Below are 24,533 nucleotides of genomic sequence, written 5' to 3'. Positions count from 1 at the left end.
CAGCAATGAGTGCAATTTCTTGGGAACGTCTGTCTTAGATGGTAACGAGGCGCGGAGGCACCACCAAATGTGCAAAACTGATTGACGGACAATTTCAATGTCAATGTGCAATCTTTCCAGACATACTGCCTATTTCCCGAGGAATACTCCTTGCTATCAGAGAACTTTTGTTGCTATGGCAACTCAATCATGTAGGACTGCCTGTTCTCAACAACTTTGAAAGGTTTCCAACTTAAGGAGTGGACCGCAGTTAATAACAACTGACAGTTATTTCGCCGCAACTCTTGTCGATCTGCTCGTTATATCGGTCATTATGGGGTTTTTTTGCACTTTGTTTTCAGATTTTTTTTTTTAATTTAAATCTAATATCAACAGCTTGAGCTCTGCATTGACTATAGCAGGGATGTCAAACTCAGTTTAGCTTTAGGGCCGGATCCAAATTTTCTGTTCTCTGGCGGGCAGGATCTGTTAAAGAATGTAAACTTAGTAGTTCACGAGTGAGGGTAAGATGGAATTATGCTTTATCATTTAGCCCACTTAAGGAACCTATCCTACATGTGGTAATCATAAATGACAAGGGATCCATTAAAAGCATAACACATTTATTCACAAACACTGAGAAAAAAATATCTTTATGTTTGGCATTAAAAGTTGTTTTAACAGTAAAGTGGATGCAGTTTTACACCCGAACCAACTCACAATGCTATACAAACCTGAGTGAGAGCTATGGAAAAATATATACAATTTTTACCTTGATTGTCAAACTGATATGAAATTATTACAAAAAGGAGCGTATGAGCAATAGGATTAGACTACATCAGATCAAAATAATAGGCTGGGCCTACTAAAGGCTGAGAGTATGTCTTTTACTAACATCTGATGGTCAGAAGGAGCTTTTGGTTTGAATTTCTTTTAAGAATCCTTACATTTGATAGAAATGATAGAGAAGCGCTTATTTTTCGGCATACTCAGAAATGTATGGCAGGCCAGATTAAATCATCCAAAAGGGCCGTATGTTGGACATGCCAGGTGTAGAAGTTTCCCTTGTTGATAACAGGCAGATAAAATCAACTAGATTGTGTGTCAAGTTTCTGCAGTGCCTGCTGATGATGCTGGGGTGTATGAGAAAGGAAACCTCTAAAACATATGTCAAAGTCAAAGCCTGCAGGCCAGATCCAACCCCCAGGAAGGCTTCTTTGGCCCCTGAGACGACCTTGATTCATTATTGTGTCATGCACCAGAAATAGTTGTGTATTTAGGGTTTCTACTGTACGTTACTTCTCGTTGCACTTTATTTTATGTAGTTTAGTGGATGAAAGAAAATTGCCGTTATTTTTTTCTTTGAAGTGATTGACTTTTGCTAAAATATAAAATATTGATTACTGATTGTACCTGAATAACACTGGATTCTTTATTTTATTGTTCATGTAATGGGGATTTTTATATCAAGTAAATTTGTCTTTTGTGCCTTTTGAAAATTAAGAAAATATTGCGTGGGTTTTCTCCGGGTTCTAAAGAAAATCAGAAGAGCGCAAAGAAATGGTGATCACCAGCTCGTGCTCTGTGGATTATTTCCAGGTTCGGGAAGTGACTAAATGCTGCGTCGAGACAGACAGCAAATAGTGAAGCTGCAGGTCTGGCCTACTGGCTAACCATTTTCTTGAGCCATATTTGCAGAGCCTGCATTTTACTAATGTCAGATCTATTACTAATGAAACAGATGAACTGGAGCTACAACTCATGGGAAATTGCCCTGGGGACAGTTGTATTATAATCATGATGGAGACCTGTCTCAATCCAAGGATACCTGATGCTAGCATGCAGATAACCTGCCGCTCTCTAAATTTCTCTGTTATACTAAACGTAGAATCCATCCAATTTTGTTGAACTTTTGTTTAATGACTATAAAGGCCAACTATTCAACTGCAACTTTGTGTTTTTAGTTGTAAATCTTTAGTCTTTATTTTGTTGCAGTCGTATACTCTCAGTCAGGTAAGCATGTCATCTGGAGGTAATTTTAACCCTTGGGGGCTTATTTGAAGGTGTGAAGCTATTTTGTTGATGTTCAATTTTCGCAGGGGGTTCTGGTCTCCATTAAATGCAATAACCAAGGGATTACGGTACAACATAACTGACTCTCGACTGTACTTCGTTTGGTGTTAAACACATTGGACATACCTGTCACTGCAGAAATATTGTTCACTTTAATGAGCATGGTGACCAGATGCAGGAGAAGAAACAGGGGGGCGGTCCTGAGGCGAAACACTGGGCTCAGCCCCCCGGATGGATGCATGGTCCTGAAGTAGGCCGCTCGGAGATGACTGAAATGAGGTTGGGGTTTCTCTCAGCAGGGGTAGGCACTCTGCAGACACACACAAATACACAAAGGTCAGCCAAAAACTGACCAAAGCTTCGGCGCCGCATCTCCGATTCATTGGTGAAATGTCACTGCACTCTGAGGGGGATGAGGGGGACTCATCCAAAAATTTAAAGACCTCCTCATGAAAAGGGAAATATTAAAGGCAAATTCATGCTAATGCAGGATTAAGTCTTTTGATTTTGCTGCAGCACTTCAAACTGGGATTAAGGACCCATGTGGGCCGGCCCCGACTCAACTAATACCGGAACAATAGCGCCACTGTGCACTGACTAAGACAAGAAACAAGCTGAAATTGTTTTTTTGCCGCATGACTCAAGCCGTAATGAGCTTCCGTGCAAGTGAACCGTAAAATAAGCTGCCGTGATACATTTTGAAGTTGCTATACTCTCCTCAAAAGTCATAATAATTTCATTCATCTTTAGCGCCAACTTAAGTAATTCGATTTCACTGTTATGGTGGAACATAAAGAAGTCAATTAATAATAGCGCAGGAGTATGCGGCAGTAATAGAAAACATTTCATTGAGGGGACAGAATGCGGCAAAACTGCAGTAGCAGCATGTATGGGTACATCAAAGCAGGCAGATTTAAGGGAGGTCGTCATCCGTCAAAGAAAAAAGCACAGCCTCGCATATATGGATAGCTTCGGTTAGATCCCGGTTTCTGGCCTAACTATGGTTCACTGTCCAGTCATCAATAACTTTGTCTTCCTCTCTTTGTTGTCACAACACTGATGAAGGACAAACTAGAACATAGCATGCTAATCCGTTAATAAGAGTTGATTTCTATGGGTAATTTCATAGATTTAAGGAAAGCTTTTGACTCAATAAATCTTGATATGCTGCTTCAAAAGCTACAGCAGCATGAAATACGAGATATTGCTCATCACTGGGTAAAATAAAACATCTTAAATAGATTGTAATGCGTACAGATTGGTGATAGCAATTAAAATTGTATTAACGTTAGCTGTGGATTACCTCAAGGATCTGTGTTAGGACCTTTATCGCATACAAACAACTTATGTTATGTATCATCAAAATTAAAAGATATTCAATTTGCTGATGACACAATGATATTATTCTAGGATACAAATCTACAGGAATTGCAGGCGGAAATGTCCATTGAACTTAACCAAGTAAAAGAATGGTTTGACAAAAACAAACTACCTTTAAATGTATTTCAAAAAATCCCCAAAAGACATTTATATACCAATAGATATTTGGTAATGTTCAAATAGGGAACGTTAAAGGGTATAGGTTTATCAGCCATGAAATATCATAATTCTAAAAAAATCATATGCTGTAAATCCATCCATCCATCCATCCATCCATTGTCTTGTCCGAGGTCGGGTCGCGGGGGCAGCAGCGTTAAAAGGGAAGCCCAGACGTCCCTATCCCCAGCCACCTCCTCCAGCTCATCCGTCGGGACCCCGAGGCGTTCCCAAGCCCAACGTGTCCTGGGTCGCCCCCGGGGCCTCTTGCCGGTGGGACTTGCCCGGAACACCTTCTGAGGGAGGCGTCCAGGAGGCATCCTTATCAGATGCCCGAGCCACCTCAACAGGCTCCTCTCAACGCGGGGGAACAGTGGCTCTACACCGAGTCCCTCCCGGATGACTGAGCTTCTCACCTTATCTCTAAGGGAGAACCCAGCCACCCTGCGGAGGAAACTCATTTCGGCCACTTGTATCCTGGATCGTGTTCCTTCGGTCATGACCCAAAGTTCATGACCATAGGCGAGGGTAGGAACGTAGATCGACCGGTAGATCAAGAGCTTTGCCTTTCAGCTCAGCTCCCTCTTCACCACGACGGACCGGTACAGGGTCCGAATGACGGCAGACGCTGCACCGACCCGTCTGTCGATCTCCCGTTCCATCTTACCCTCACTCGTGAACAAGAACCCAAGATACTTAAACTCCTCCACTTGAGGCAAAAACTCCTCCCCGACCCGGAGGGAGCATACCACCCTTTTCCGACTGAGTACCATGGCCTCGGACTTGGAGGTGCTGATCCTCATCCCGGCCGCTTCACACTCGGCTGCGAATCGCTCCAGCGAGAGCTGAAAATCTCGGCTTGAGGAAGCCAACAGCACCACGTCATCTGCAAAAAGCAATGACGCAATGCTAAGGCCCCCAAACCGCACTCCATCCCCACCAAGGCTGCGCCTAGAAATTCTGTCCATAAAAGTTATGAACAGAATCGGTGACAAAGGGCAGCCCTGGCGGAGCCCAACCCTCACCGGGAACGAATCCGACTTATTGCCGGCATTGCGGACCAGACTCTGGCACCAGGCATACAGGGACCGCACAGCCCGGATAAGACTGTGCAGTACCCCATACTCCCGAAGCACTCCCCAGAGGGCCTCCCGAGGAACACGGTCGAATGCCTTCTCCAAGTCCACAAACACATGTAGACCGGACAGGCAAACTCCCATGCACCCTCAAAGACCCTGCAGAGTGTATAGAGCTGGTCCAATTTTCCACGGCCAGGACGAAAACCACACTGTTCCTCCTGAATCCGAGATTCGACTCCCTGGCGGACCCTCCTCTCCAGTACCCCTGAACAGACCTTACCAGGGAGGCTGAGAAGTGTGATTCCCCTGTAGTTGGAACACACTCTCCGACTCTCCGGTCCCCCTTCTTAAAGACGGGAACCACCACCCCAGTCTGCCAGTCCAGGGGCACTGTCCCCGATGTCCACGCGATGTTGCAGAGGCGCGTCAATCGTGACACGCCCACAACATCTCATCGACCCCCAGGGCCCTGGCACCGAGGAGTTTTTTGACCACCTCGATGACTTCGACCCCAGTGATACGAGAGCCCAACCCAGAGTCCTCAGGCTCTGCTTCGCCAGAGGAAGACGTGTCGGTGGGATTGAGGAGGTCTTCGAAGCACTCCGCCCACCGATTCACAACGTCCCGGGTCGAGGTCAGCAGCGCCCCATCGGCACTGTACACAGTGTTGATGGCACACCGCTTCCCCCCTAAGACGCCAGATGGTGGACCAGAATTTCCTCGAATTTTCAGAATTTCCAGAATATGCTGTAAATATTTTAGATAAATATACTAAAGTGATATATGAATATATTCTTTGGGTATTATATGTAATAGAAGTCACTAGTGACGCTATTGTAAGTTTGAAATGTAATTCTAATTTTTCTTTGTTGTAAATGGTGCTGTTTTATTGTTTCAATTTTGAATGTGTGTTCCCTCCAGGGGAAAAATGGAATAGGTGTAGGCATTTATAAGCTTTGGCTTCAGCCTACTCCCTTTGGGCACATGTTTAAGTTTTATATTATTGTATTGTAGATCTGTTTTTTTGTGTGCCTATATTTAGTTTTTTCCATTTTGGTAATTAGTCAATGTTGTTTTTTTTGTGTTGTTTAAATAAAGCCTCAATCAATTAATCAATCGATCAATCAATCAATCACGAGCTAGTCACACCTAATTTTCAAATGAACAAGATAGATATTTTTTAAAGCTAAGTCAAAATCATCATCTAGCCGAGAAAATCACAATTTTGTGCTTCCTATGCCAGGTTTAATTTCCTCTGCGTAGGTTTTTTTCCTCTCTCATTGGTAATCCAGTCTCCGCCCATGTTATAAAAGCATCCTGAGTAATAGGTTGACTGAAAACTCGCAATTACTCCAAACCCGAGGGCGAACGCTAGTTTGTCAATATGTGACCTGTGATCGACCGATGAGTGTAATCTGTCTTTCACTCTCATTCGTCTAAAATAGAGCCCGGCTCACTTGTGACCCTTAACAGGATAAGCAGTCGAGAATAATGGATGGTGCGACAGGAGATTGTGGAGTGATAGAAATCCTTCCTTCTGGCCTCATTTGCTATGCTTTGGAAAAACAAGTGTTTCAATAGTTTTGTTCATATGCAGAAAATGTCGGTGGTTAATTACAGAAAAACCTAATGGAGACGATGTATTAAATTATTTACCAACATTCTATTAACTCATTTATCCATCCATCCATTAGCTGTACTGCTTATCCTCATTAGGGCCGCGGGGGTGCTGGAGCCCATCCCAGCCATCTCCGGGCAGTGGGCAGGGGACACCCTGGACTGGTTGCCAGCCAATCGCAGGGCATTAACTCATTCTTTTCTGTCCAAACAAATGTCAGCTTGTGTTGCCATTTCAATCCAATCTGACCGGGGCCAGCACATTCGGGAGTCCCGGAAGATCTCAACCGCCTTTGCATTTATAAAACAATAATTCGAAAACAAAAAAATCCTCCGAGTCAGTGGTCGGCCGTGGGTGGGTATTTTGGTACAGAGCTGAAAAAGAAAGAAAAGAAACTGCCTTATTTTTGTTTATTCTGTGTTTATTCATGTCATACGCAGCATTGAATGCAACGGGACTCAATCTGGGATCACGCCGGTGAAAGCCCTAAATCCAACCACTAGTCCACTATGATTGTAGATGACAAATAAAAAGCTTTAGATACCATCTGATGAACTGTTGATTGGTGTAGTGCCTGTATGGTGCCATTGTATAAGGGTAAAGGTGATAAGTATGAATGTAGCAATTCAAGATGTATCAGTTTGTTGTCTGTGCCGGGTAAGCTGTATGGAAGAGTCTTGATTAAGAGCGAGAACGAAAGAACAAATGAGGTGGTGATAGAGGAGCAGAGTGGTTTCAGGAAAGGAAGTGGATGTGTGGATTAGGTGTTTGCAGGTGAGTGAAAAATATTTTGCAAAAGGTAAGGATGTTTATTTGGCTTTCATGGACTTGGAAAAGGTGTATGACAGAGATGATAGAGAGGCATTGTGGCAAGTGATGGTAATGTATGGAGTGGATGGAAAGTTGTTTTAAGCATTGAAGAGTTTTTATATGAACAGCAGAGCATGTGTAAGAGTAGGGAGTGAGACAAGTGAGTGGTTCCCTGTGTTGACTGGTGTGAGACAGGGGTGTGTGATGTCACCATGGCTGTTTAATGTGTATATGGATGGTGTGGTGAGAGAGGTGAATGCAAGAGTATTTGGCAGAGGTGTAGAGATGATGGACAACAGTGGAACAGTGTGGCAGGTAAGTCAGTTGTTGTTTGCAGATGACACAGCGCTTGTGGCTGATTCTGAGGAAACATTGAGAAAGTTGGTAACGGAGTTTGGAAGAGTATGTGATAGGCGTAAATTATGTGTCAATGTTGGGAAGAGTAAGGTGATGAAGTGTTCACGTGATGGAGTGGGCATGACAATAGAAATCAGGTTGCATGAACAGGTGCTGGAAGAGGTTGAAAGCTTTAGGTACTTGGGTTGTGATGTGGCTGCAGTTGGTGGAATGGAGTGCGAGGTATTGCACAGAGTGAATCAAGGAAGCAAGGTTTTGGGTGCTCTGAGGAGAGTGATGAGCAACAAGAGTATGAGTATGGATGTTAAGAGGGGACTGTATGAGAGTGTGATTGTGCCGACTGTGTTGTATGGTGCAGAGACTTGGAGCCTGAACGCAGAGTTAAGAAGGAAGTTGAATGTTTTTGAGATGAAGTGTTTGAGGAGTATGTTAGGAGTGACAAGATTGGATAGATTGAGAAATGAAATTGTGAGAGACAGAACTGGAGTAGTCGTGGAACTGAGCAAGCGTGTTGATAAGAGAGTACTCGGTTGGCTTGGACACATGGAGAGGATGGATGAGGAGCGAATGTTGAAGAGGATCTACAGAGCAGAAGTGAATAGAAGGAGACCAAGAGGAAGGCCGCGATTGACGTGGATGGATGGTGCTATGAGTGCACTGCAGGAAAGAGGTCTAAATATAGTGGAGGCTAGAGCTCTTGTTGGTGATAGGAATGAGTGGAGAGGTGTTGTGAAAGGATAGTGGGATTGTGGACGCGTTCTTAAGGATGGGCTGGGCACCCGTATGATGCAGCAGGGGTAAACCAGTGAAAGCTGTCGGGCTCTGCTGTTGAACAAAAGAGTGTGTTGTGTCACCCTGACCCGAGTGACATGGCCGCTTTCTGGTGTCCCATTTCATCTGGAGGGACGAAAGCATGACCAATTTAGGTGCCGAGGTGCCTAACTTGTTTGGGTGTTTGGGCAATTGGGTTGGCCATGGTCCAAAAATATTTGTGTGTGTTTTTTGCTATTTTTTTCCCCCTTTTAATTTCTTTGTTATTGTATGTGTTTGTCTTGCTGTCGGTCACCCCTCTTAAGGGATATGACCAAGGTAGATAGATAACTAGATAGATACCATCTGATAATCTCACTATTTTACTTATCGTGCCACGTTGTAGGATGTTTTTATGGAGCATTACAGGAAAGAGTTCAACCAAAACACTGTTGTACATTGTGGTACAATTAGTAAAAAATACTGTGATGAGATAAAATCAAATTCCTTTTCCAATGTCATCCAGATCCCTATTGATATAGTCATTACACAGTGAAATTGGGCTAATTATTATCATAGATATTATTATCAATGTTATTATTTGGCAGGGCTGCAGGACTCTAGTCAGACATTTAACCTATCCGTGGTAAAGAAAATGGTGTGGAAGACTGATCCTAGGAACGGCCAGAGCCAGCAGTAACGTGCAGCCGAGTGAGGAAGGTGGGTTCGCGCCTCATTTTCTATTTCAAAATTGCTGAATTTTATCGTTATACTAAAAATACTTTAAGTACAATTAGTATCTAATGTATTACTGCGCTGAGCATCTGCAGATGCAGAGCAAAGCACGCAATTATCTTACCTCATGGCAGAGGATAGTGAGACCAATGATTCTTAATTTGGCAAACACCTCATCGGCATGTGAAGCCATCCAGTTATTTTTTTCTCATGAAAGGTCACCCATCTGTATTATGAAAAGACATTGGTGAAAGTGTTGCTTGATATGTATTATTTTTGTATTGCCTTTTCATCATGCATAAATCTATAATCAGATCGGTACCTATTTTTGCTGAAGTTGTGAATGACCGGAGTTGATGGATTTGTTAACCAACAACTAATGACAATGTTCCCATTCAAATGAGAGCACCTCATAAAATATTGCCATCAGAGAGGACTGTTTGAAAGGCCCTTCGCCTCTGCATGTGTGACGTTCCTTCGTATTGATTCATTATTGGAATGTTTGCCTAGCGTCTTAGCAATATTGGATTTCGATAGCAAATGTTCTGTAAATAATAGGAAAATAAGACATTGACAGGCTTTGCATAAACCATATATAAATTGAACTATTTTATACTTGTTTTTATCGTTAAATAAGAAAAATAAATATCCTTGAATTGCGCAACACGTTCTCATATCGCTGTTGGAGAATATTTTTCTTGTTTAAAGTATGATCTTGGTGAAAAATAATTCTTAAAATGACAAAAATTAGGAAAATAAGAAACCTTACAAGGGGGCATCACAAGTGGTAATCCCCCTCCCAGGATGACCAGGGTGCGAGAGATTTAGCTTTGAGTAACAGTACACAAGAATAGGCTCATTAGCAGCAATAGAACAGTAAATGAACAGGAAGTAGTTAGGTAACTGCAAAGTATGTAAAAAGGTACTTAACGATATGCAACAGTTTGAAACCAGTCTGTTTTTAACGACTGAGGATTTTCATTTTTATCGTTTTAACAGCTGACGTTTGTACTTTGTGCTGCATGCTTTGCATTTCAAACCAAGCACAGTCTGGCATAATGCTTAAGCTCTCTTTTATTGAAAAATATATTCAGATAATATTTACAATGCATGTCATCAAAAGTGTACTGGCTGGAATGTTACTTGAAACTTACAGAGGCGAGTCAGACTCCATTTCGTTAAACTGTTCTATTTAAATGGGTTATGTATTACTGTAAAGTTTTTTATATATAAATGTTATATTCACGGTAAATAAAACTAATAAAATAAAATGCTCCCAAACTTTAGAAGTTCTGGTACACGCACTAGATCTCGATGTTGTCATTTCTGTATTTTACCGCTCGAGACAGAGACACTATTTCGCACGAGCGACTTTCAGCAGAGATTATATTAAGTAGAGATGCTTCACTCTGTTGGAAAAATGTGTCTGGTTACAGTGCTCAACATGGGATTTCATTGACAACTATTTCTATGATTGATTTTTGTAGACAATCTCGACTAATTGTTGCAGCTCTGGTGCCAGTATAAGCTATATTCTGACATGTGAGATGTTGCGCCAAGTTGTCAATTGTAATGATTGGACTTTTCAATTGTTGGAGCTTGGTCATTCAGTATCAATCCCAATGGGAAATGACAATTTGGGGGAAATTCAAATGATTAAATAGTAGATATTCCAATTTGTGATATGGCAGCGTTAGTCTAAAGAGGGAGATCATCCATGTTCCTAACTGGAGTGGGCCGCCATGTCGGAGAAGCCCGAGCGTGACAAAGCATGTCTCAGCGCTTGATAGCCCGTATTGTCATTGATGCATCAGCATGCACGAGGAGCGTCGCCTTCACTGCCGTGTGGGCACTAATGGCGCGCCGAGATTAGCACTGACCCGTACTGCCCTGTTTTCCTAAACCAAAGCGGCGTTTCTGTTACGTTACATATTCAAAGACTCGCCCGTCTACTTATCAAGCTAATGACCCGCTTCGACACATCACTGGCTGCCACTTCCTCCTCTAAAAATAGCAAAACTGGAAAAGCGCATCCATCCATCTGATATGCAGGCTCCATTTCGTTCACCGCTTCGTAGCCTCGCTCTTATCTGTGGCCGGTGTAATCGAGGTTGAGTAGAAAAGCTTTCAACATGTCCCTCTTTTTTCAATTGGACAGTATGATAAGAAGAATCAAGGCTCATTCAAGCTCCAGCAGACGTACGATAAGTAAATTCCCTTTTAGAGAAACTCAATTTGCCGTTGTTAATCTAACACGGCTGCTCCGGCTGTACAAGGCGCTCATGTTTGCTCACTTTGGTCCTTGCCTAAGGAATGCTATGTTGGAGGACATCAGGTCGTCGGAGACCCCTGAGATTTGATAAGACCCACATTTTAACATGGCTTTTAGTTAATTATCTTTACTTACCGTATTTTTCTCACTATTAGACGTACCCGCTAATAAGGTGCCCCCTGAATATAGTATTTCGTCATACATTTTTCATACATAAGGCGCACCATGCAGAGCTACCATGTTTATCCGCGAATAACCATTGGGCACTTTCTACACTTATGGCATATATATATATATACTGTGTATAGCCATCCATCCATCCATTATCTGTACTGTTTATCCTCAGTAGGGTAGCGGGAATGCTAAAGCCCATCTCAGCTATCTTCGGGCAGTGGGCAGGGGACACCTTGAACGGGTTGTCAGCCAGTGGCAGGGCAGACAGACACAGACAACTCATTCGCCTATTCACAACTAGGGATAATTTGGACCGCTCAATTAAACTGACATGCATGTTTTTTAGTAGTTTTAACATGAATTTCTCTGTGTTACTTCGTACAAATGTCAAATAAGGAGGTAAAATAAAGTACTTATTCATTTGTATCGAACTCATTCAATGTTGGACATTTGTTCAAAGTTTTTAGGCAAGTTAAGGGGTCCATGGCGTTTTTTTGCCGCTTTAATTTGGAACTACACTCAACCCTAGCAAATCATTTCCCGAATCAGTCATGTGGTGTACCGCTATGCAGGGAAGCAAACCTCAACGCATACGTCATCAACAGATGCATCTACTGGCCGTTCATGAACCAACCAACTCACCTAAATTATTCGGCACACACTTCAGGGATTGGACCCAAGAAGCACATCACCACCTGAGGATTCTCCAGGGATAATGAACAATAGACAAGATAATAGACAACATTTAACATAAAATATAGTAGAGAACACTTTTACTTGGTTGAAGGTGTTGGTTGAGAAATGTATTAAAATTATTAGTCTCAAAAATTACCTTTACAGCCTAAATCTGTTTTCGTGCCACACAATAATGGACTTCAAATTTGAATTACAATTCAAATGAATGAAAAAGAGGTTCAACAAATAGGTAAAGAAAACATTATTTTGATGTTATCCAGTATAGGGAATCCCAAATCCATGGGTATGTGCTGTAAGAAAACGTAGAGACCAAAGAAATATATAACAGTGATTTTCTAAAAGCGATTGGATTCACTGCTTGAAAGGTGCTTTACATTTTGATTTGATTCGATGTGTGTCGTTTCTCCTCACTCCAGTTTGGCGCCATTATTTCTGACCGTGGCCTCAGTCTCACCCTTTCTATCTTTGTTGCAGTTGTCTTTCACTTGATGACAAACACCTTCTCTCTCACTTCCCTATATACCCAGCCTCCTAAACCCTTTATCTTTCCCACATCTCGCTCCTGCGTTAGGTGGCGGATTCATGAAATCTGCTCATCCCCCCCCTCTCCTATCTTATGGCTCCTAGTTAACCTCTGGTAGAGCCATCCTCTGCACCCCCTTGCCAATCCATCTTTTCTAGCGCACTCTAACCTCACGCTCATGGCCAAATCCTTTCTCCCGCGCCCAGCTGCTCAGCATCGGCCCTCCAGCTGCCGCCGGGCCGTCGAAAGCGTTCAAACAACAAGCTTGCAGCTGCGTTATTGGAAGGAGCCAGCCAAAGCAGATGCAGGGCGGGCCTCTGGCGCTCGGGTTTGAAGCCATGGAGCGAAAAACGCACTGTTATGGCATTGAAAAGAAAACATTGGGAGCTGATGTTTCCAATCTGTTTGTCAGCAATTTAATAAGCATTAGCCCCACTCTAATTTGGGTTCAAGTGACTCACTTTCATTGTCCTAAATGTCAGCCCTTGAAAGTACATTGTGTATTATTTAGTCCTTCCTTGTTGTGACGAAAAAAAAACGTAATTCTTGTCACATTCCTGCACTCAGCTTTGGTTTTCTCTCCCTCTTGCCTGACCTTACCTTATTTGGTCACTCACTTCCCGCCTCTAATTTCCACCCCAAACCTGGTGGTCTCACTCGTCCCGATTACCCTCGAATCACACCTCTCCCTCTTCACTATTTTGTCCTGTCCTAAACGCTCTTGTCACAGCATTGTTTTTCCCAGTGTACTGAACCCTTGCCGCCTGCCTAACCCTTAGACTGTCGCCTTTGCTGAGTGAGTTTACCAGATCACCGACCCCTTCCTTGCATCTCAAAGCTCGCCTTTGACATCCTGTGCATCAAAACCTGTCCGAATAAAGACCTCCATTACTGCACTAATCTGTGTTTCTGTGCAGTCGTTCCGCAACTCCCCAATTGGGTCTGGACAATGAATGATATGCAATAGGTTATAGTGACATCTAGTTTTCAGATATTACACAGTGTCCCTTTTAAATAAGAATCAATCCAAAGTATTTATAGCCACTACTATGTTTTACATCTAAATATGGCATTTTTTCAACACAGAACCATGGTTGGTCTTTGACTGAGCCATGAGCAACGCTTATGCCGTCTTCATCGGACCCAAATAATTATGCTAATCTCATAATCCCGGAACGTAATAATAGAAATCCTAATCGAATGTCAATTAATTGCACATGAGCTCAAACAAATTTTTACTAAAGATGAGATAATATTTATTTCAGTAAATACAATTCTATTTATAAAAAATTATAATATATGTAATAATAATATAATTATATATTCAAAACATTCGGAAATGTTCAATATAAAATATGCTTTCCCTAAATAACGAATAAGAAACCAATGTGGCAAGAAGATACCTAGAGGGATTTTTCCAAAATCCATGAACAGTTGGTCCAACAAACATACAAAACAAGTGTTTCTTAAATCAAACAAGTTAAAACTTGAAGATATAGCTAAACTCAAAAATCTATTATTGGTATACTGTATAAAGAAAGTATGCATAAACTCCCAACAAACGTTGTTTTTTTTACAGAACAGAAACTTATCAAATAAGAGGAATCCATAACTTTAAGGTCCAATATTCACATACAGCATTGAAAATACATTTGCAAAGTGAAAAGTAATTCAATATGGAATGATTAAGATCCAACGTGTTGCCTGCGGGCACCACGTAGCCCCCTAAGGTTACCTGAGTAACCCGCCGACTGTTTCTGAAAATATATAAGGGGTAGTTGTGATTTTCTTGGAAATTTGAGTTTTAATTTGCATAATGTTTAGTGATTGACTGAGCCTATAGTAACCACAAATAATTACAACCTGGGAATAACATAGTGAAAAGATAGTATTAACATTCTATTTTGTAATGCATGTCAAAGTGGTAGCCCTCTGCGCTAATCAGTAACAAAAAAAATAGCTCTGAGCTTTAAAAGGTTGGTGACTCCTGATTTAGATGATGACCTTAAAAATGTCCTTAATTTTAGTTATTTAAAAAGTATATACTATACATGTTTTTGATAAATAGGCTAAAGAAGATCGAAATCAAGAGTTTATTTGGGTATCGTTGCAGAAGTCTAGCGTCATGAAATGAAATGAAAATGAAATGATCTGCATTTATATAGCGCTTTTCAAGTCAAGACTTCCTAAAGCGCTATATAGTGTGCTTCACATTTCCCAATAGCGGCCATGCAGCCATGTAAGGCTGCTAACCTGCTTATTAAGGGTTCGGTGTCTTACCCAAGGACACTTCCACATGAGGAACCGGGATTCGAACTGCGATCTCTTGATCCCAAGACGAGCGCTCTACCTCCTGAGCCACTGCCGCCCAAAATAATTGCATGTCTGAAATGTCTTTTTTTTCTAATTTCCCCTTTGTGTTCTGTGTGCTTTTTTTTATTTGAATATCAAACATGTCAACCTCAGCCGCTTTCTCCCGTTTTTAATGATTACAATTCCCATTATTAGGCATTAATAAACCTTAAAAACACAACCTACAGAGAGACAGACTATGTAGAATCAAAACTTGTGTAAACAGGTTTATTTTATATAGACCTTTTGCTCTTGACGTCACGTTGCATTCGCGGGAATTGAGTCCCATGAACAGCAAAAGCACTTGGGTGCACAATAGTTGAATTGGCAGTTGAAACAAGTATAAATAACCCCGACTGTTAACGATGGTGATTTCTTGCTGTGCGGTGGGCTGTGCAAACAGGCAAACTTGTAAGCCCAATTTAGCATTTTATCGTATCTCTTTTATGAAGACAGAAGATGGCGACAGATATCTGCAATCACTCGGAGGGAGTAGCAGCGTTTGAAGTATTTTCGAGCATTTTTATGATACGTAGGTACGAGTCACCTCATAGACACTCAATGTAGCTACCAAAAAGTGAGCTAGTCTCATCTCATCTCATTAGCAGCACCGCTTAACCTCAGTAGGGTCGCGGGGGTGCTGGAGCCCATCCCAGCAATCGGGCAGTGGGTAGGGGACACCCTGAACTGGTTGCCAGCCAATCACAGGGCACACAGGGACAGACAATTCGCTCTCTCATTCACACCTAGGGACAATTTGGACCGGCCAATCCACCTGAAATGCATGTCTTTGGAATGTGGGAGGAAACCGGAGTGCCCGGAGGAAACCCACGCAAGCACGGGGAGAACATACAAACTGCGCCCAGGAAGTCCGGTAGCTGGATTTGAACCCACACAGGAGGTTAAGTGAGCTAGTGCTGTAGCTAAAATAAAAATGATCAACAATTTGACCAGCTTTCGGTTGGAATTAATTTGAGAATTGATGGCACCCAGGATAAAACATATTAGCATACCTTTGCCTGTATGAAGTGCCTCCCCCTTGTCGGTGCAGCAAAGTGTACGGGTAACCCATCTAGCTACAAAGAACTGGTAAGCATCCAGAATTTTATAAGCTAGTTAGATCATTGCCGCTGCATGGGGATACTCCATTTGCATTATGGTGGTATTGATTATGTGGACAGAAGTCAGGCGGACTGAACAATTAGTTAGATATGTCAGGAGGAAGAAGGTATGGGTCGGGACTTGACTCTGCTATCCTCAGTTTCTCTAAATAGTTAAGTCATATTTATTTGCACCGCTCTATGCGCTTTTTGACAAGGTGGGCCACCTCATCCAATAGCTGCACAATATTTGCTTGATTATTCATTGGCAATTGTGTTGAATAGCATAGTCTTTATTTTGTTGTTGTCTACTTTTTACTGGCCTCACCTACGCGGAGTACTGATTACCATGGTTTACCACCGTCACTCATGGCCTCGGCACCATTGTTTTGTGGTTATGGTCACGAGTGTGCAAAGGGTTTATACCCAAAAAAAAGAAACAAACAATTCTTTCAGCATCTTTTGCCGTAAATTTATTGTTGCTTAATATACAAGGCGGTCAGTACTTTTGCAGACTTAATCTGCATTCGCAATCTATTAATGACATTGTCGTCTGCTACCATTGACTAAGACGATCTGGATTAGAACGAAAATGGGCAAGACGAGAATAGTACTTTTTAACTTTATTTTATTTTCCTATACAAAATTGATCATATTGCAAAAACAATTTGAAATGATCAAAGATGTATGAGATATAAGGAAAATGTATAAATTGGCCGGTATGGAATACTGTATGTTCTTCCTGCAAGAAAAAAGTGCAATAGGGTTAGTCAATAAAAAAGTTTTAGCCTTCAGCATACTCCCTGTGGGCACATGTATCATATTGTATTATACAGTTGTTTTTGTACAAATATGTTGCTGTTTCCTATTGTTTATTAGTGTCTGATGTTGTTTTTTTGTGCTGTGTCTAAATAGAAAGCCACAGACAAATGTATAGTGTCTACTTTCTTCAGTCTTCATAGAGTTTAGTGTCATTTCTGACCTTTATTAAATACTTCAAAATGGCTTTCGACAGAATGCCGCCAAATTTTTCCATCCAACAACCAATGTTGTGTTGTGGTTGTCAAGGCTTTGAAAAGACCTTTGGTGAGCATCAATGCATTGTAAGGCCGACTTGAAAACACGCTGCGTCTGATCATCTCTTAGTGTCGAGCCAGCACAAGAGAAAGCATTGGTGGGTGGGAAGGGGCAAGGAGGGAGAGTGGGGGGAGCTGATCACCGTTTCAACATGACAACACAGATGGTCATCCAGACAGAGGGATAGATGGGGGATACATGTGCTATTTATTGCAGCAATAGATAATGACACACCAGCTCAGGTGGTGAAATGCAAGCCATCCCACTGATGTAATATTATTCAACGAGGCCCTGTTCCCCTGGGAGATCCTGTAAGACTTTTTTTCCGCCACCTTGCCCTATTTTACCCGTGATGCATTTCACCAGGAGGAGGTGGGTTACGTATCCTGTCTCCATGACAACAAGCGATCATTCTGCAGCATACTGGATTCTAGTAAAGTTATATTTTCTCTTTATGAGTAGGGCTGAAACGATCAGTAAACAATTTAAACAATAATCGATAAAATACATTTTACCAACAGAGAGAGACCTTTCTACATAGATATAATCTCTGCTGAAAGTCGCACATGTGCAATGGCGTCTGTCTCGAGCGGTAACATAAACATACAGAAATGGTGACGTCAACATCAACAACGTACCAAAACCTATAAGGTTTTGAGGCAGTTAAGCTTAGATACGACAGATCAAAAGATTACTTGCCAAGTTTGCAAAAAAGAAGAAGACCTTGCATATCATGGCGATAGCCTGGTGACCCACGAATATTTAAACGGTACTCGGACAGTTGAACTAAACGGAGAATGACTTTCCTGGGTAAAATTCAAGTGACGTTCAAGCCAATACAATTTGATTGTACATTATATTCGTGTATATTTTGTCATAAAAGAGAGTTTGAACGTTATGCCAGAATGTGCCTGACCAACGTGAAATTAAATGCATGCAGTCCAAAGAACAAACGTCAGTTGTTAAAATGTTTGAAAAGAAAAAAACTAAGTTTGATTTCAGACTGTTGAAAATTGTTAGGTTTACCACTGAATGTACTTCACAAAATACACATTATAATTGTTTTATTTACTGTTCTACTGTTGCTAATGAACCAGTTCTTTCTTTACAGGGGTAAAAATATTTACTCTAATTTGATCGGTTATTTATTTGCCTGCCCCTAAAAAATGGACAGAGGTTCATTCATCTATTTTTTTTCTCTGCTGAGCGACCACTGTGCCTAATTGGTTTTAGATTTGCATTATTATTTAATTTTAGTACAAATCCGGAGTATGTCCATTAAAATATGTATTTTTTATTTCCCATTTTTCTTGTGTTTATTATAATTTGATGCATCTCATCTCATCAGTTGTACCGCTTATCCTCATTAGGGTCGCGGGGGGGCTGGAGCCCATCCCAGCCATCTCCGGGCAGTGGGCAGGGGACACCCTGAACTGGTTGCCAGCCAATCGCAGGGCACACGGGACAACTCATTCGCTCATTCACACCTAGGGACAATTTGGACCGGCCAATTCACCTGAAATGCATGTTTTTGGAACGTGGGAGAAAACTGGAGTGCCCGGAGGAAACCCACGCAAGCACGGGGAGAACATACAAACTCCGCACAGTAAGGTCGGGAGCTGGATTTGAACCCACGCAGGAGGTTCCCACGACCTCAGAACTGTGCCGCACACGCGCTAACCACTGCGCCGCCGTGCTGCTAATTTGATGCATAATTACATCAAATGTATTGGAAATTCAAGAAAAATAATAATAATCATTTGTTCATTCGACTTATCGTTTCAATAGTCAAAAAGTGGTCGACGATTAAAACAGTCGTTAGTTGCAGCCCTAATTATAGGTCTATGATTGTTGAATTTGAATGTGAAAACAAATATAAACATATTCATTCGCATTGCACTGCATTGCACCGCAACGTTATATAGAATTTTAACCATTTCCCAGCCACTTTTGTTTCTGAATGTTTACACTCCAGCCCGTGATCTAATAGTGCTCACGATGCAGCTCCAAAATAACCCTTGTTTTCAATTATTCATGCCTTTGTGTGCCATTCTTTTGATAATTCGAGGGAGAGGCTGCGTTAGTCACAAGCTGGGAGCGGCTGGGACTGATATTACCTCACGCTCCCTGCGACCTTGCAACCTCTAGGCGAGTGACACTTACAAATCCATGCACACCCGCTAGGTAAAATACACACAGCAACACACACTAAAGATGAGGAAAAAACTCACACAAACATAGCAGATGGCAAAGCATCATGGGGGAGATTGGCAAGCTTGCTCCGTCACACTTTTCTTTTTTAAACTCAAACTTGAGAGGCGTGCATACAACACGAACACACACACAATAAAGAGGATCAGAGAGACAGGATGCAGACTGGCTTACCGCAGGCAGGAGTGGCGTTGCCCTGGTTACATTTTTAAGATTGGGGGGGGAAACATCTAAGACTCTAATAGAGAATACTACTGTCACTCAAGTATGGAGAATCTTTGCCCTGAATATAAACGAAGACGGCTGTCCCTAGTGCGTTTTTGTCTCTCAAAAAATTGCAGCAGTGACGACTTGTTTACATTCAGTGGTAATGATAGAATGTACATGTGCGTGAAGCGAAAATGTTTACAATAAAATAATTCATGCATGCCCGTTTAAAACATCAAAATCATATTTGTGGAAAATGAATCAAGCAGTAAAATGCTGGTCTACTTGAGACTCCAAGAGCCAAAAAGAAATCTGTAGGCTCGAGAGGGTTCTTCATTCAGGGCCCCACTGATGGTGAATACCACTAAGTGTTTACATCGCACTTATATTCTTTAGCGTATGAATAATGCCGACGTCACACTTTTGTTTTCATGTCTTTTTCCCCTGCCTGCCTGGTAGCGGAGTGAGGTATGTTTATGGTTGATGTTGACTATGTATTGTGTATTGCTGCCCAGGAAACATCTATTGCGGCCTGAAAGGGGAATTACCTCTTGTTTGGTCCCTTCAAGGTTTCTTATATTTTTCATTTGGTTTCTTTCGTTCCTGCACGTAGGTTTTAGATCAGTGGTTGTTGTAATTATGGCCTGTGCAGTACTTGGATACTGTGATTAGGGGCTTTACAAATAAATTGGATTTTATTTGACTTCTGCTATCCATTCTCAGGGCATGCAAGTCTACACTTGATGTTGTGCAGGATGACATCATCACATTTGCACCCAGGCCAGATTTTGAATTTTCAGTGGGGAGCAAATGGCAAAATGGCCACTGCCCAAAACTAAATAAAATAGGTGGGAAGCTTTTATTCTACAAACACAACATTATTCAAAAGTCCATGTTTGATACTGACGGCAATCCAAAAGAGCTTGATTACAGTCTGTTTGAGTTTTCTGTTCAATGTCACTACACACTGAGGCTGATTGGAAACGCACTTTGAATGACGGTGAGGTTATATCGCATCGTTATTCACGACATGAAAACATTCATAAAACAAAGTCGATATTTAAGACCAGTATTTATGTTGCGGCCTGAAAGCAAGAGACTTGGGGGAAATCCGTGTAGAGATCAATAAAAATATGGAGTTGAGCCATAAAAACTGGGTGTTTCGGACATACGAGTTTTCTATATGCCATTTATTAATTTGTTGTTTATCATTTTTAATTTTCTGTTAAGGGCAATCATTTGAGGAATGGTAGATATATTGGGAGATACTCGGTGATGGCAGTTCTGAAAAAATACTGTTGTTAAACTAAACACCAAACAACGAGAACTTCAACATGAGATTTTGATTCAAACACAAAAAAACTGCAAGTCTACGGCATTCAAAATCAGCCACAATTACGCAATGGCATTATGAAATACATAAGCGTACTCCAAAATGCCATGCACGAAATGTGTGATTTGTTCATATAAAATGTGTTTCGTACATAAGATAAAGTGTTTCTATGTACAGAACCGTTTCATCATTTGCTCACAATAGATGAATATGCTTGCGTCCTCTCTACACTGTTGATGCCATCGAAACAAAGTGCTACATTCGAGCCACGATTGTCAACCGATCAGGAGTTACACTACTGAGTGATTTCTAATTGGCTGTTGACTGTCAAAAATATTAACATACGGGTGGTAAGTAACATTGAATAACACCAGCTCGGTGGCGTTAGGGTTGGGTGCACACCCCGGGACTGGGAGGTCACAGGTTCGAGCCTTGACAGAGTCCTACCTGCTTGGCGCTCAGCATTAGGGGCTGGAATTGCGGGGTTTGGTTATCTAATAACTCGTGAAAATCGGGGAAAATCCACCCATAAACATTGACTAATGAATATTTCTCTACCATAGACCTATACGATTAGACATGACGAGGACTCTGAAGATTTTGTTGATAGAGGAAGTGATGTCATTCTGTGCAACGTATTGATCAGTATGGCAGCCGATAAGGAAAAGTGTTCCGGTGTTTTAATTTATTGCCATTATACGAATTTCTGGCTATTCTGAACATTTCACGTTTCTGTCTGAGCATAAGGAGGTGTCTGCCCAAAAATGGATATGGGGGGGGGTGTTTATTTTGGGGGACTATTCCCTGCCACAGCTTCTACAACCTTGTTTGTTGTAAAGAGTAATTCAACTGTTTATTTAAATATCAAGAATGATTATGCTCTGGACCCCCTGACCGCCAGCCATAGCTCCTATGGCCTTGTTTCAAATAATAAACAATTATAGTGTTTCTTTGATCATAAACAAGTGATTATAATCTGGGAACTTTCAAATTCTAATAGATAGATAGATAGATACTTTATTCATCCCCGAAGGGAAATTCACATTTCCAGCAGCATCCCTGAGCTGAGAACAATACAATAATAAAGCAAAAAGAATACAATATACAAATACCCAGTGTGACGTGCAAATGCCCACTGTAGCGTGTTATATAGAATAACTAAATAGTGCTACACAGAATACATTTTGCAATAAGATTCGGTAATATGCAATGTAGGTGGTGTGGTTTACTGTGGGCTTTTACTCTGCCGGGTAGAGTTAAAGAGCCTCATGGCATGAGGAAGAAAAGATCTCTTCGGTCTGTCCGTAGTACAAGACAGTGACAGCAGTCTGTCGCTAAAACTGCTCTTCTGTCTGGAGATAATGCTGTGTAGTGGATGCGATGGATTGTCCATGATTGACCGTAATGCCTTCCTGGATATTTTTGAATTTGCAGACAAGTACCAGGGTAATTAGCAAAAGATGGGTCCTTGTTTATTTTAAAGGATAATTATACTGCTTATACAACCATGGCAAGCTCAGATACCATCTTATGATTTCCACTACATAACTCAATGTCTGCAATACCATTCAACATATGTCATGAACGTCTCCCAAAAAGAATTGCCGTAAAGTTAATCTGGAGGGAAATTGACGTCCGCACAATGGTAAGCTTAAAGCAAAACCTTGGAGCACTAAACATCTGTTAACCATTCAATTCCGGACTATAAGCCGCTAACTTTCAACCCTGCGGCTTATTCAGTGATGGGGCCAATTTATGTAATTTTTTTAACAGCCGCCAGCGGCGCTCGAGTACAAAAGGTAAGATTTAGACCGGTGGAATATATGCGCCGAGGAAGACTGCAACTTCTTGGCTTGTGCATAAATTAAATTCACCTAAACACACCCTCATCATGCAAAATGCAAAAAGAAAGGCACATGACGCAGCACATGAGGAAGATGAGGACGGTTTACCGTGATTTTTACAAGTACGGTATGTCTTTTTTTACCAGACCCGTTTACTGTGTTTACTGTGTGTGCGTGTTGCTAGCGTGTTTTGGAATAAGGGAGCGTGGGACGACGTCTATATGACAGGTTCACAATTGGCAGACAGAAACACTATACCAAGGTACTTTGTGATTGCCAGCTGTAAGATGTTTGTGATAAAAGGTTTATGCAACAAAATTTTGGGGTATTCGAACTGTTAGGTAGCTGTAATGCTGTAATTTTATGAAGATGTAATGTAATGAATTTTGGTGTTCCGTTGTTTGTTGTAAATCCCTAGTTTCCCAGACCATCTTATGATTTCCACTACATAACTCAATGTCTGCAATACCATTCAACATATGTCATGAACGTCTCCCAAAAAGAATTGCCGTAAAGTTAATCTGGAGGGAAATTGACGTCCGCACAATGGTAAGCTTAAAGCAAAACCTTGGAGCACTAAACATCTGTTAACCATTCAAAAAGATTGACGGCGTTGGAATTTCCTCTGATCATCAATAAACATGATGACGGTGTTTGAAACGGTGGTGCAACCCATCTATGTGGCAAAGACCAGGGATTCCTTCGGATAAAGTGTTGTCAAAACAATATCGCAAAAGATTCTAGCCTGAATATTTCACTTCATCAAATGAGCCCAGATATACAACGTTCCGGTGTCTGAGTCCATCAATAACACAGAATGACGTCACCATCACCAGAACCCCAGTTTTGCCATTGCTCAGGTATGGCTGAGCATGGCTACCAGTATTTATTCCTACATGTCCTTGAGCACTACCTAATGACAATTAAGAAAAACCAACACAAGAACTTGTGAGTTCAAGATTTACCAGCAGTACACATCAACTAGAAAACAGTCATCCAATTGACATTGACATACCTCTCATTAAAGCAAATCGCAAAATAACAAAATCTCCCTGGAAGCATTCGCTGTGACATTTTTGTTTTTACAGCTAGTGTTTTATTTTTATTTTTTTATTTTATCCCACAATGCAGGCACTTCACTCGCCATTAAGGCGTAACTAACTGAGTGTAGGATATGCAAAGTGATGGATTTATAGACACTTATTGCTACGTTTGCTTCATTGATAGCAGCTTCACCTGCTTTTTGGTGCTTTGAGTGGTAATTGAAGACGCTATTAACCTTTGCCAATGAACAACATCAGCACGTTATTGAAATTACACAAAGATGTCGCAATGGCTTGAGTTCATTTTAGCATCGGATGCTTTAGTCCCCCCCTGCTCTATAAAAATCTTGTGAATGTGCTGCATCTGTTGCTCATCACAATTTTATGGCTAGGACAACACAAGAATGTGATAGCGTGGCGTAAAAAAGGGGATGGAGGGAAGCTTAACTTGTCTCTATAAAATAAAACGTAAAATACTGCTACAGCCCAAAAACATCGACGATCCTCTTCCGAGCTTCCAGATCAAAAGCCTGCAGATGAGAAAAAGCAACCAAAAAAAGTATTAGCAAAATGGCTAAACGTGCGTAGTGAGAAGATTATGGCAAGATCAGAGGAGAGGAAACACTCCGTAAGTGTTTCTGGAAGTGAGGTACAGTCTTCGCAAAGGCAAAAGTGTGTGGGAATTAGTCACACACATTCAAACTCATGAAAAAAATCTGAGACACATTCCAGTTTGTTTACCAAAGAGACACTTTCATCTTCTT

At 41.4% G+C, this 24,533-nt stretch overlaps 1 protein-coding gene across 2 annotated transcripts in view; it reads right to left on the bottom strand.

Moving 5' to 3' along the window:
• The window catches only part of ptprsb (protein tyrosine phosphatase receptor type Sb), a 157,509-nt gene that overhangs the window by 108,308 nt on the left and 24,668 nt on the right, over nucleotides 1–24,533 (bottom strand). For both annotated transcript variants that reach the window (XM_088335831.1, XM_088335820.1), the window contains exon 2: nucleotides 2,179–2,362. In XM_088335831.1, the coding sequence (XP_088191957.1) occupies nucleotides 2,179–2,293 (115 nt within the window). In that variant the 5' untranslated portion in view covers nucleotides 2,294–2,362. The remainder of the gene's footprint in view (nucleotides 1–2,178; nucleotides 2,363–24,533) is intronic.

Source organism: Urocampus carinirostris, chromosome 1 (assembly GCF_059441175.1).
Source record: "Urocampus carinirostris isolate Australia breed hairy pipefish chromosome 1, RoL_Ucar_1.0, whole genome shotgun sequence".
NCBI lineage: Eukaryota > Metazoa > Chordata > Actinopteri > Syngnathiformes > Syngnathidae > Urocampus > Urocampus carinirostris.
Note: the sequence above shows the minus strand (reverse complement) of the source record. Positions and strands in the feature narration are given on the sequence as shown.